Below are 14,993 nucleotides of genomic sequence, written 5' to 3'. Positions count from 1 at the left end.
ACTACAATGCCCTTCTATACCATATCCCCAACACTGTTTATCACATGTATGATAGGCATATATATATAAATATATATATATATATTTACTTGTGCATCTACATTTTACATGTTTTTCAGTCACTTATTCTGCTCCAGTCCCGATGTCAAACATTGTGTCAGGAATTATTCTAACTGAAGTGTTTCAAGTGTTCCTATTTATATGAAAGACAGAAACCATTATACTTGGAGAGAACACTGTATTTTAGTAGATGTGGATTTCCAGTCAATTCATGCTCTATATAATAAAGATTTATTGTGCTGATTTGGGATGTGAGATCCAATGCTGTCATATTACCTATTTGCAAAAATAACAGTCATTTTGTAATTAATAACAGGGAAAGGAAGATCTTTATCAAATAGCAGAACCAGTATGAGAGAACGTCTTTTCATTTTGATTGTCTCATGGCATTTATTCTGGTTATCATGAGTTTGGGATCCAAACTCTTTCATTTTTGCTGATGCCTTGATAGTCAAGTGGTACAAACTTATGGCTTTTACCCTTAACCAACTGTATTTCCTTCAGAAGAAATCTTTGAAGTGCCCACAACATTCTCCTCCCCTGTTTCTCTGTGTTAACACTGGAAGGACAGTCCAGAAACAATCTTCATTTGCCTTTGAATGGGGGCTGGGGATAAGAAGAGCTGTATCTGGAGAGTAAGAGTGCTTCCTGTGGGACAACTATGCAGCTACCAGCTGTCTGCATGGGGCTGGAGACCTTTTAAATCTTCCTCCTTCACACTAACCTCATTCTAGTTCATATGATTCAAATAGAAGGGGTCAGAGTTGGACTTTGGGAAGCGTAAGCTTCTTAATGCTAACAGAAACACACCATGGAAACAGTAAATACATTCAGGGCTAAGGACCCAGTTATTTCCACTGGTATAAACAGTTTTGTCATGGGCTCATTAAAAGGTTCGGGAAAAGAGAAGTCCATATTCCCGCTTTCTCTCTACAGCTGCGTACATTTGCTGTAGACCACTCCAGAAAAAAACGCCGCACCTTTACAGGAGAACGGACATTGCAAGTGCTGTAGTTCCACAGCAATGGAGTTATTAGTAAGTTTAATGACATCAGGAAAAGCAGAGGCAATTGTAAGTTTTGCATGGTCATTTTCTGAATCTGTGTTAAAAAAATAGTATTTGGCAGAGAGACTACAAGGCATGCTTTTGGACAATGTTCATTAACAAATTAATATAACATTATTTAAAATTTCGGGAATAAATTCACCCTTCCATTAAAAACGGTAATGTTATGAAAGTAAAACACAATTTAGGCTGATAGTCACAACTCGAGTTTAACTATCTGGAAACTACTTACAAAGCCCTTCAAAAAAAAAATAAAAAAATTGCAAATTGCAAAACAAAACAGCCATCGATTTCTCTTCACTGAGCTCCCATTTGGAAACAAGCCTTCTGGCAAGTTAAGCCCAGTCTGTATTTCACGTTCAAATCTGCCTCATTGGTATTAGTTTTGGAGAAACCTAGCAAAAAGGAGGGAAAAAACACAGCAGTTGGCATACAGATATAGCAGTACAACCCACCATTCACTTCCACCTCTATCAACTATGTGCCACTGAAGGCTAGAGACACTGTATTTATTTAAGCTGATGAATTTGCAGTATTTCAGAGATAAACACTCCAACAACTAAATGTATGGCACTAGCATCCAACCTCTAAACTTCATTTATTTTGAGCTGGTTTATTGATTTAAGAATTCAAGCAGATTAAACTTGGACAGCTGAACCTGTACTTGCCCCTGCCAAGTGCATGGTCTTCTGATGCCAGCAGAAGGGATAGCTGACCTCAAGCGAAGCAGCTCAGTTATACACCATACAAGATGGCACACAAACATAACTCAAAAACAGGCCATGGCTTAGTTAATACACTGGCCCATAAATGGTCATAGTTTGTGTACAGCTGAGCTTGCCACGACCAGCTATAGGAGAGATGGCTGCAGACGGGCAATGGCTTCAGCCATCACCTTCTAATCCACTTGCATTCACACATCAATACACTGAACGATGTAGAGGCCACATAATATTCCATACATGACTGAATTGCCACTGCAGTTATTCAAACAAGCATGCCAAGGAATCTTAAATTGATGATTTCCCTTCTTTGCACAATAGCCAAGTTCTTTTGCTTTTCCTGCCCACCCATCAGGAAACAAGATGCTGTCTGTCAATGCTGGGTCTGTGGAGAACTAGTCAACTGAGTTTTGGAACATGCCTATTAGCAGGGGATACACAACCAAATGTATATTTGTATTACATATATACTGTACTAACAGTATATATATACATTTGATTTGATGACTTGTTTGATGATGATACAATTCAATACTTGTACTTTAATCTATTTTTTGTAAATTTGCCTTCTTCCATTCACATTCATTTGATTTGTTTGACGATGACATAGTTCAATACTTCTAATTTTACCTTTTTTTTAATTTAAGCTTGCCTTTTTCCATTCACATTCATTTTTGTGCGAGGACACACTTATGTAGTCTAATGTTTTAATTCCCTATACTCATCAAAATCAATTAGTGATAAGCTATCCAGCAGGCCAAAAATAAAACACAGTAAGCCTAAATAGGAAACTAGATGAGGAAAGAAGGTGTAAATGAGAAAAATAAAGAGAAGACTTTGAAGAGTAGCAATGGTTAACACTTGGTTGAACCCTAACTGCAGTTCTACAGAAATACTCTGAGAAAAAGGTCTCCATAGAAGATCCAAGCCTCTTTAAATATCTCCTGCTCCCAGCCCTATTTAAATAGGTAGCCCAGGATGAAGATTGAAAATAACACAGGTTCTTACTTGCTCAGGATGAAAAACAGTTCCACAGACAATCTGTCTGCTAATTGATTAATGTGCTCCACTGAAACATCACATATTGCATTCTTTCTGCCTCCTTATCCCACTGAACAAGCTAACTCATGAAAGAATTATATATAAGGGCCTTTCCAAGCATTAAAGCCTCTTTCTTTTAGAGGTACAAGGCTGCATTTCCTGTACCAGTTACATTTCTACGTTATCTTTCCTCCAGCCACTGTATATAATCATTTAAAACCTTATGATAATAGCCACCAAGGAGAGCTCAGTTCATGAAGGGTTTACTGTACCAAACGCTAATTAAATCTTTACAATGGATGGAAACTGATCACTGATTTTTCAAAGTTGTGTATGAACTAGGATAACAAATAGATGTAACATGTAAGTGTAGAGGAGCTGGAGAAACTCCCTGAGCGCACCAGCATTCCTGGATTAGTTCCCAGAAATGTTTTAACATTTCTGACTCCAGGTGCCTATGTGCCTCTCCTAGTCTGGGCCTATTTCTGCCTCACCCAGGGATGGTTCCATTGAAGTAAAGGGAAAAACTAGATGAAGATTTTTAGTCTGCAAATAATGACAAAACAATTACTAAAGGAGACTATTGTTTTTCTGCTGTCGTAGATTTTGGTGCCATCAAAACCTCCAATGTTTTACATTTGAATGAGCATATTATGTTAAATGTAACGTCTGCACATCTGATGCTAACAGCTGTCATTTATGTGTACCACTATTTGCTTCAGAAAGGGCCCAATCCTCATGAGTGCTGAAGTGCCACAATGCCTGCTGAAGACAACTGAGGTGGCAAGAGCCCAGCACCACTCAGAACTGGACCTGAACACAACTGTTTGATCTAAACAAAATGCGATTAAATAAGAAAAAAAAAACAAAAAACAAAACAAAACAAAACAAAAAATATAACAAAAGGGATGGTTTGGTTGCCCGGAAAACAAGAAGTAATCAAGTCTGAAATGCAGAAAGGCCCCTGAGTCCACTGCCTTAAACCTCAGCAGAGTTGGTCAATTTGGTAACATCCTGTGATAAGGGCACAGCATTTGGTAAGGGCTGAACACGCTTAACGAAGACTACTTTATAGTGCACAGCCACAGAGTTGCTACTTTCTAACACTACCTCCTAAGCAACACGTTCTTAATATTATTTCACTTACAGGAAGAACAGCTTATCTTGGAAGCTTCAAAATATTTTGTTAACATTGAACATGTAGGCGTACCGGTAGCAGTTTGCCTAGGCAGTCCTGTACACAGTCTCTGAACTGATAAGAGGACATGTGGCCTCAGGGACTCCCTGCAACTCAAGCTTGTTGACTCTCCAATTTCCAACCCCAAGCTACCCTTTTCAGCTACACAAACAGCCCTATGCTTATTTCATTATGTTTCTTTATAGCAGTTCTTATAAAGTTCTCTCAAGGCCCAATTCTGAATGACAGTGAGACCTAATAACTTCTAATGGTCTTATCAGGTGTGCAAAAGCAAATCACTTTCAAACATGTAAAAACAGCCCCTCAGAAAAAAGATGACCAGTGTTAGCATGTTTGTTAAAATAACAAAAGTTGCTTATCCCTTATTAACTCCTAATTATTTGAAATTGCAAATAAAAGCAAACCACAATTCCAACACCAGCTTTTGTATGAAAATCTGTTCCTAATGTGACTTCTGCAGTGGGAGTAATTGATGAGGAAAAAACTCATTTAAAAATGGATGCAATCCTGCAACAGCCTGTTTCCTCAAAGGAAAATGTACTTACAGAAAATAAAACCATATCCTCTGTAATTTTGTACTCACTGGCTTGTACTTGGGCTGTCAATTTCTTTTTAAACATACACTAGCCAATTTTTATTCAACTACTTTTCCTAAACTCCATGTTATCTTTTAAGATCATCTTGTAATGCTGAGCTTTTACACTAAGAAAAAGCAGGGCCATGGGGAAATTTTACCCAAACAGACTTACCCTGATTATTGTTATAATGAAATATGTCTGCAAAAGTATGGTTCTCAGTCTGTTCTCTTATGGTCTCATCAACGGTGTAAACCAGTACAAGGCCAAACAGATTACCTGCCAAGGTGATCTATATACTAGGCTACAGCAAATCTGATATAAGCCAACACTTTATCTTCACAGCAGTAAAATCAAGGGCAAATTGTTTATTTTTTGATATGATGCCAGTCTGTAATGAAGATTGTTGACTCTAAATCACATTTTCTTTGACATTTTGTTATTGCAAATGTCCTTTAGGAGATGTTTTTCCAAATAAGTAAGCAAGTTGTGAAAATGGGATGGTATAGACAAATGAGTCTCAAAGAAACAAATATAGGCTATAAAGTCCTTTTCTCCAAAAAGGAGTAGTCTCCATGGGAAGAGTTATACATAAAGGTACAGCTATCCCTTAAAACCTCACTTGTAATGAACCTAGAGAGATGTTTTAGTTCAGATCAGTCATTGCATCCACTGAAAAAAAACTGCTAGAAAAGGGTCAACTCATTTTCCACCCCTTAGTTCTGTTTCAAACTAGCAAAACATAGTATGCAAAAAACCTGCTTTTACTGTACCAATTCAGTGTCACTAAAGTTCCTGTCACCAATATAAACAAGAACAAGATGTCTCATTCAATGAACATAATCACAAGCACAACTGTTACTCTTGCAAAGAAGCCTGAGGCAGTCTTGAAATGTGGAAAAAAGGACTGGATGGTGCTTTCTGAACAAATGCCTATCACAATGCTCAAATCTCTATTTTCTGAACACCAAAACTAAGAGAGGGAGCTGTAGGTGTTCACTGTATACGAAGATCAGGCCATCAAGGGTCCAATATTATGCAACAGTGATCCAGTCTTGCTGTCACAGACACCAACAGAAGTTTTGGTAAGGATTTCAGTGAAAGGAGGACCGGGTCACTGTGGTGTGGAAACATTCCTTAGAGGAGGAAAGGAAAAAAAAAAGAAAAAAAAAGAAAGAATGGAAGAGCTAGCGCTCTTCCATGCCACAGCTTTAATAAACAAAACATTGTGGTTCATGCTTTCCATCTGCAGCACTATAAAGATTTCAGATACTTTTGGAACTACCAATCAGTAGGTAACACTGACCCCTGCATATACCTTGGCAGAAGTACATGCTTTGCAAGCAAGCATTGCTTTGCAAGCATTTATGCAGGCCCCATGCTTTCAAGATTAAGTACATGAAAGTGCATAAACCAAGCAGCATCTACATTTTTCATGCCCACGCCTCCTTCAGTGCAGCTCATGGTTTCATGCATGACCACAGCAGCTGTACAAAGCAGACTACGCTAGAATTTGCTTTCAGGAGAACTAGCAAATGGTGCTTGTGAACCACCCCTTCCTGATCCCAGTGAGACAGATCCCAAGGACCTAGACATTGGATTGTTGCAACACCTCTTATCAACTGCTAACTTTAGGCTATCCTAAGGATTAAAAATTTATACCATTGCTTTGTAACATTTACAGGAAAGCAGTAAGGGACAGTGGGTAGTGCTAATCTTTTCTTCGGTGCTAACAGTCTTGCTCTATCGCATCACCCTGCTGCTGCAAAGCTTAATCTCATAGCCCATCATTTTAAGCTTATCACTTCTTTCTCTGAATTCTTTGGTTGCTTCTGCTTTCATTGCCTGGAGCACAGGTCTGCTGGACTTCACTTTGGGTAACACACACTCAGTGAAATACACATATATTGGTCACGTGAACCAAAAAGAAACCAACTCCTTCCAAACAAGCAGGTTTAGGTACACAAGGACTGGTGCCTTCTCACAACAAAAGTCCTTTCCTCTAGTTTCAGTCTATTTAAATGCCTACTAAACATGGAACCTTCAAATTCATCATCAAGTTAATCCCCAAATTAAATATGCAAGAACAAAACAAAGTGACTGACTGCAATAGATACAAACCTACAAGGTCATTTTTACATTTTAATTTTGGACGCTAGTTGTTTGACAGCCTGATTAGCCAAAGAAAAAGAAGTCTCGACATTACTGAAGTTTTAAAAAATTGATATTTTTTTCCTAAATCACAGTCAGAAGCTTAATGAAAAATTTATTTTGCACACAGAATTGCTGAATATGGAAGGTTGCTTCCACTGTAAATTAAAAAATAATAATGACTTCCATAAAATGTTACACGGAAAATTAATAATGGAGTAAAGTGATTCTGTAGCGGTTTCCTGCACTCTGCAGTTGCAGGTCACTCATCTTTAGCCAAACAATTTTTCTCAGATAAACAGATGCATTTTCAGAAGTGAGCAGCTCTTCATTCAAAATATTTAAAACCCCACAAGAAAAAATACACACTATAATATTAGTTATCAGAAATGCTCTCTTATGGACATAAGAAATAAATGAAATTCCACAGGCTCATTGCTCAGAAAGTTTTACTTACTGCCCATAGTATGCTCAAAGAGTTAATAACAAACTCTCACATACTGACTGCTCTGAAGCCTTTCAGTTATGTGCCCTAGCCCTGCCTTGAAATTCTGCAGAGAGGAAGAGCATTGCATTTCATTACCGAATCATCCCCAAGTACTTTCACAGCAGAAGTTGTACACTGTGATACTCACTGTCCTTGCCAAAGGAGGGCTGACATGCTGCAAAAGACTTCACAACACAGAAGAAAAAAATTCCTAATGTGCATGTAGGAGAAGGCCATGAAGAAATTATGTTATCAACCACACATATGCAATCAGTTACAATCTACTGTGCTACAGCTTTCCATTAATAAGCCAGTTTTGTGTTAGCAGTAAGTGAGACTTAAGAATGAATGTGAAGGTCAAAAGGCACTAGCTTTCTGGACTAATGCAGAGCATGAGTTTTACCCATACAAGGCAATGGGAGAGAAAAGGCAAAGGTATCAACAGCGGAGCATTTAATTGATCGGCACTAGCAACACAGACTGGACACATGTCATCACCCCTGTTGAAAAGACTCACAACCGCACAAAAAGATAGCATGGAAACTTAGCAACAGACAGTTAGGTAAACTAACTTATACAGTGGAAAAATAAATATTAATCCACCTCTCAGACATGAATCAGCTCCCCTCTTCAAAGCATCATAAAAGTTCTCTTTCCCCATTGTCCACTTACTCTTAGTTATTTCTCCATCCTTTCTGTTTTTCCTAGCTTCTAATGCTTCCAATACAATCATACCAGATTAGCCCTAAATTATCTCCTTATTTTCATTGTAAATCCCACAGGTAATCTACCCAGCCGTCACCTATAAGGCAGAAACTTACCGCATCTGCAAGTCTTCGTGTGATGAGTATTTGTGGAGAATATTTGTTCTGATACCAGACTAATGATATTTCTTTGTAAAATAACTTACTGTGAAGTCACAGCCAGTGCTTTTCTTGATATCATCCACTGTCAGTCCTTCCCAGATTTCCACAAGGGTCAATCCCTTCTTCTTGTCCACATCAAACACAGCCTGTCAGGTTCAAATAGCACACAAATATTTTTTTTATTATCAAAGCACAATATGAGGATGTAAGTAGCAATATTGTACAAAATGGTGTGCTGAAGTAGGTAGTGCTCCCTAAGTAACAAAAAATGCCATTATCAATTGGTTTCACTTTTCTAACTCACCAACAAAGATTTCTGCTACATTTATTTGTACCTGAAAGAATCTAAAATATGAGCTGTGTTAGTTTTGTGGGAAAAATGTGATGGCCTTAAGCCGCACCAGGGAAGGTTCAAGCTGGGTATTAGGAAGAATTTCTTTACTGAAAGTGTGGTCAGGCATTGGAACAGCCTGCCCAGGGAGGTGGTGGAGTCACCATCCCTGGAGGCGTTTAATAGACGGGTAGCTGTTGTACTTAGGGACATGGTTTAGTGGTGTTGGTAGAGCTAGGAGAAAGGTTGGACTCAATGATCTTGAAGGTCTCTTCCAACTGAAACTGTTCTATCATTCTATGATTCTGTAATTCTATGAAAAACGTGCAACTGTTCTTCATTGCATGTAATTAGGACTTTGCCTCCTGCTCCAATCTGGTGAGAACTGGGATGTCCAAAGGAGGAGGGCTGAGACGTTCTTTGCTGCAAAACAATGCTCACCAAGAGATCATGAAGGAAAACAGAAAAAGGCAATGTGTCGCCCATTCTTCTATTTCATTTTAAGGCCAGTAGAGAAGTACACAGTGGTTGATGACCTTTGTCAGATTATAAGCTTCTCCAACAGCTACTGCACACCCAGTATTTTAGTGTTTAGTATTTTCAGATGCTAGCAATGAAAGACAAGATTTCTTGTTGAATTTTTAATAGAAAGCCTGTGAGGAAGGGACTGAAGGAGCAAAGGCTGTTCTTTCTGATGCCTTTATAAGACATGCTTTCCACTTCCAAGGCTCACAAGTGCATCAACTAAAAACACCCATAAAATGATGTGCACTTTAATGGTGCCTACCAGAGGGAGATACGCAGGTTGCAAGCTAGTTGCCAGAGAAAACGTAAGATCTACAGTAATTTTCCTTATTAAAAAAAAAAAAAAAAAAAAAAAAAAGCCAGTAGCAAAAGACCAGTGAAGATTGAATTTGAAGTAAAAGTGAAGTCTTAAGCTTATCACAGTCGTGTACCAAAAGCTGTCCTCTGGACCCATGAGTCTGATTTATGGGACTAAAAAATCCCCTGATAGCTCCTCTAAGTCTTTAAAAGAGAAGCTGGGCATAAGTAACATACACACTAGGAAGCTAGTGTGGAAAGAGAATTTGCGACACTATCTATGTACTGTTCTACATTTGTGTCACCTCCTAATAAAACAACCAGATCTGACAAATGGTGACTCATAGAGAAATTTCTCCTTGTTGTTTGTCTTCTATCAGTCCTTGCTGACTCTCGGTTTTTTGTACCTCACATTTGTATGTGGCCAGTTAGTAGAAGACTGGAAAAACTCACATTTTCATTTATTTTCCCTTACTTTGTGGAGAAAAAAAAACCTTTAAATTACAGTAGCAATAATTCTACTTTCTCTCTTTTTGGGAGAAAGCAAATTCTACATCAGCACCTTTGATGCATTCTACTTAGTATGATAGATGGTTCACAGAGGGACTACTCTAAGCCCTTAAAAATGTGAACACTGATAATAAAAGGAGTATGATTGCAGCAAAAACCTTAAGTCACTTATCCTTTGCTGAAAAGATCCGCTAATGTACTTTGAGCAGCAGCAATATCAGATGCTTACATGTACTTGCACTGGAGAGTAAATTACTTCACAAATGGAATGAAGTAAGGACAAAAGAATTAAAGCGCTGCTACAGCTACAGGTTTTGTTTCTCTGAAAGAGTCTTTAGTATACACTAAGGAACATGCCAATTGTCTGATATATACGCACTACACAGTCGTTGCTCTGCTGGAAAAAAACAAGCTGTAATTACAGCTGTATTTGAGGATTTGCATCTCACATGGCAAATTTTCAGGAATACTTTGGGAAAAATATGGAGGTGCACACTTTGCATACTTCTCATGTGTGACATCTTTGTTCTGAAGGTGTCGAAGAGTCCAGCATGCTAGATGTCAATGGTGAAAGTTTTCTTAGGGATAGAGGAAGAAAGTATTGACAAGGATTCAAGAAAAGTACTTTACCTTCTCTGTAATGATGCGATTTACACATTGTTTCCCAGTAAGTGGTAAACTGCATTTTTCCAAGATTTTATGGACATTGCCCTGTGTTTAGCAATATACAGACAAACATTAATTTTCAAAAACAACACAACTTACTCAAAATTCATATATGTACATGAAAATCACAGCTGTAGCCATTCAGTGTTATTTAAAGATTCACTGTACTCAGAACACTCTTTCAATCCACTTGTATGGCAGATTACATCTCTGGCAATTTGGGACAATTATTACTTAAATCCCACATATAGGGAGATGACTAATAAGAATCTCAGTCTACCACTGAGTGGGCTCCTGAGTTTAGAAGTTCTGCACATATCTGCTTAGTAATTTGCCTTTCCTGCTGCAATCTGAGGATAAGAGATACATGGGACCTCACTAATGACACATAAAGGACAAAAATTAGAGAAAGACATTGCAGACACGACACTTCTCTGTCTTATACTTTATCACAAACAGCATGTTCAGGCTCAGTCATACACACAGACATTTCAAATCCCCAGGGCTCAAGCGCATAGTCGTGCTGTGAAAATAGTAAATCCAGTTTCTTTACCCACACTGAATTCCCATTCCCTCAACCTCTCCAGGAAAGCCCAAAAGCAGACCGATATGAATGCAATATGTGCATCTTCAAGTCCTACATATGAGTTACATTACCTCTGTTTCAGACAGAACGAATTACCATGCAAATGTAGTAGAAAAAGATGTATATATATAAAACAGGATTTACTTTAAGGCACTTCCTTTTCTGGAGCATCAAATGCCAGCTACTCTAAAACCTGGGAAAAATACTACCTAATGAGAAGACATGAAGCTGAGCAGATAAGGTTTGGGTGGTAAGTTTTGGAGTTTTTTCCTTCTCTCTTTTTTTTTTTTCTCCTTTTTTTCTTTTCTTTCCTTCATTTTTTTAACATGAGTTCACAAATAGCCTTAGATCCTGCTAAATGAATGTAGGTTGCAAGAGCTCTGAATGGATGTAAAAGAGATGGATCACTACATTTTTAGTCAGTATTTGTAGGTGTTTTACAGAGGTAGCATTAAGTGCACATTTCTCCCATCATCCATGCTTTTATTTTTTCTCTAATTATCAATTTTCAGTTATAAATTTCAAAACTCTCAAGAGTATTATATGTCTCATTTAACCACCTGAACATAATACTTGTTAAAGTATTTTTGATGATTTACAATCATCAGTTTGCCTTAAAGCTTAACATAAACTCAGGAACCATCTCGCAGCCAGTTTGACTCATGAGTGATAACAAAATGAGCAATCCATATGCTTTTGAATTTATCTTTTTCTGTGAAGAACTGTTTCTTCATTTTAATTCTAATTACACTGGCAAGATCCACATCTGGTATCAAGGCAAATACTCTGACAAAAAGCACTCAGTCTTAATGAAAGTAATGACTTGCAACAGTGTTACTTTCAATTGATCTACTTATATTTTGTACATCTCAGAAACCTTCCTGTACGTTTTGCCTAAGATTAAACTGTGCTATTTGTAACATCTTCAGTAACACACCAGGTATAGCCCCTAGCTGTATGAAATGAAGTGTCTCTTCTTTGTACCCAGTTGAGACTGAAATGCATGGACTTGCAAAAGTACAGCTTGAACAGCTCCTCTAATTCTGAGAACTGATACATACCACCTTCTTAACACTTGAGCTGAAGTTTATTCTACTCCCAGTCAGCATTAAAGGAAACTTTTGGAAGACATCCATCAGGGTATTATCGGAATAGGAATCCAAATGGAACTGCACAAATTTTTACTGTCTGAGTTTATACAGGATTTGTCCACACAAAGGAAAAGACTGCTATGTAAATACATAAAACCTTAAAGTGTTTCAGTCGTGCTTTAAGTAAAAAATTCTGTTGTTGAAGAACAAAAATGTCCTTAATCTTCCACACAAATTAAAATCAAAACTATTCACAATAATAGAAAGGACTTTTCAGTTCAATGCTCCATGTTTCAGTCATGTCCAAATCAAGTGCTTAAAACTAGTTTCGATTCTATTTTTCTGAATGGTGGGGACAACTCATCAGACAACATGGAACAATTAGCAGACATTACCATGTTTTGCAAAACATGTCGATGATGGTATGGGGCTAAGAACTTGACTTTTATTTCTTTTAGGCAGTATTTAGCGTATTAGACACAGACACACAGTGACTGTTTAGAGGTCAAATAACAACCTTATATTCTATTATTTTTCTTCATGGTTATAAACAAAACAGTAATTTAGCAAAAATTAAATTAAGAAATACAGTAACAAATTAGACTTAAGGTCCATTTGCCAAGTGTCTCACAGTGGCCTAAGCATATGGAGCAAAAATTGAACCACTTTTCCACAGATATGCCCTCCTGGTTGCCGACATGCTGGGATGTATAGATTTCCTGAGCTAGAGACTGCTTCTGGGCAATGCTATTTGATTGTCACTGATAAACTTAACCTCATAAAACAGTTTAGTCCCTTTCATATAGACTTAATTCTTTAAGCTCCTGCATTGTCCTGCTGATCATCCACAACTTTGTTAGCTGGCTGTGAAAAATGTTTCTTGTTGATTTAAACATGCCAGTTCCTAATTTCAGCTGGCTATCCCTACTTCTTTTATAAGACAGTGACTAACCATTCCACATTCATCTTCTCCATTTTGTGTATTTCTGTATTATCCTTCCTCAACAGCATTGATTAAGCTGAAGAGTCTTCTGCAAAACTCATTTCATGTTCTGTCATCTTTCTTCTGTAACTTTTGGTTTTCATTACATGTAAAAATTTAAATAATTAAAAATGTAAATAACTGGGGCAGACTATATTTAGTTTTATTTGCAATACACTGTATGTCAGAGTTTATAAAGAGGAAAATTCTTTATTTGAGTGTTAAGACAGATACTAGTTTCACCCTCATAGCAAGTGTAAATTACATTTTGCCTGCACTGCAACGACTCAGCGTATTGCTGTTTAAAAACTGGAATGTGTACCAAAAGCAGAATGCACTTTTAAACTCTTAGAATACTTATTTTAATGTTTAATAAGACATTACTATCATACAAAAAAAAACTTGAAAAGGCTTAAAAGATCCTTCACAAGACTACAAATCAGACAAAACTGACTGCAAGAACTACCTATTACAGCAACTTTTGAACATGTCCATGGAAGGTACTGCACAGATCCCATGCCTTCCACTGTATTTCCATCCATCAGATCTTGACTGCTATTGATTTACAGGAGACTTTGGCATCTAATGATAAATTTCTTATTCTTTATTTGGAGAACAAGATGACAAAAATGTCCCTATACTAAAAAGCCAGAAGACAAAACAGACTGTCACAGCGCATGCAGACATTTCTTTCACTCAGTAGCACACAGGGCTTTGAGCGGGATGAAAGATTGCTCCTCTGATGCATAGATGCATGCAGTAAATTTGTTAGAAAATCTTTGGTATAAAGAATTAAAAAGCCGTGAACATAAAATTAACTCTGTAAGAAGCAGTCACCCCAATAAAAGACTTCTGATTTTCAGAACAGGTGTCATGAGTCCTATACTTAAAAAAAAAAAAAAAAAAAAAAAAAAAAGGCAAGAAAGAAAAATGAAGAGAAGCATCTGAAACTGTAACAGCAGCTTTTGATTTCCAAACATTGGACTTCCATATTTCATCGTCTTCATTTCTGAGCAAATAAGGAGCAGTATGAAGACCCCAAAAGAGGCTAGGTAAGAGGAAAGAGTGCCAAGAATACCTTCAATCTTAAAATAAAATGAAAAATCATGCATATAGTTTAGTTTTGCAGTACCTTCTCACAAAAGCAGAACAAATAATTTATGAAAGCCTGTAACTGGCTCTCTAGAAGTGCACACCAGGCATCCTATGAATGTAAGAGCTCAAGTTATGCATCCATATGCCAAAACAAATAAGTCTATGACTGGACTGTTTATAACAGTTTTGATCTTTTTCATGTTTCAGTACTCCTACCGAAAAAAAATCAACATGCAAACAACTTCCAAACACTGTATTGAAAAAAGATTTTGGCAATAGTACTTTTAAAAAAAAAAATGGCATGACTAATTACACTGTGTGTAGACTCTTAACCTTAATCAAATTCCACAGAAATTTAGCATAAACATTTATTCAAATCACATTAATACCTGACGTATGTATCTGAGCAAACGGATAATCACATACCCAGTTTTTGGGAGGCTGTGATAAGGATGAGAGTCATACAGATGAATTTGGTTTGTACTTTCATTTACTTATTTACACATATGCATGTGAATACTACTGGGTCAGACTCAGCCCTGTTACTGAAAATGCACTCTTTGATATCACAGCTTAATATAAATTGTGAAACTACTATATTTTTCAAATAAAAAATAATTTTTAAAGTGAAAATTCATTCTTCAAATCACATTTAAAAACACACAGCTGATAATATATATAACTTCCATATTTACATTTTTACTATAGATTACCATACAAATTGCTTATGCTTGCTCTTATGCA

At 37.1% G+C, this 14,993-nt stretch overlaps 1 protein-coding gene across 1 annotated transcript in view; it reads right to left on the bottom strand.

Moving 5' to 3' along the window:
* Positions 1-1,485: 1,485 nt before the first annotated feature.
* The window catches only part of OXCT1 (3-oxoacid CoA-transferase 1), an 84,636-nt gene continuing 71,128 nt past the window's right edge, over positions 1,486-14,993 (bottom strand). Inside the window, exons 15-17 of the mRNA XM_086479437.1 lie at positions 10,460-10,540; positions 8,211-8,312; positions 1,486-1,521 (exon numbers count right to left, since the gene is read on the bottom strand). Coding sequence (XP_086335563.1) covers positions 1,486-1,521; positions 8,211-8,312; positions 10,460-10,540 — 219 coding nt within the window. The remainder of the gene's footprint in view (positions 1,522-8,210; positions 8,313-10,459; positions 10,541-14,993) is intronic.

This window comes from Leptosomus discolor, chromosome Z (genome assembly GCF_034619465.1).
Source record: "Leptosomus discolor isolate bLepDis1 chromosome Z, bLepDis1.hap2, whole genome shotgun sequence".
Lineage (NCBI taxonomy): Eukaryota > Metazoa > Chordata > Aves > Leptosomiformes > Leptosomidae > Leptosomus > Leptosomus discolor.
Note: the sequence above shows the minus strand (reverse complement) of the source record. Positions and strands in the feature narration are given on the sequence as shown.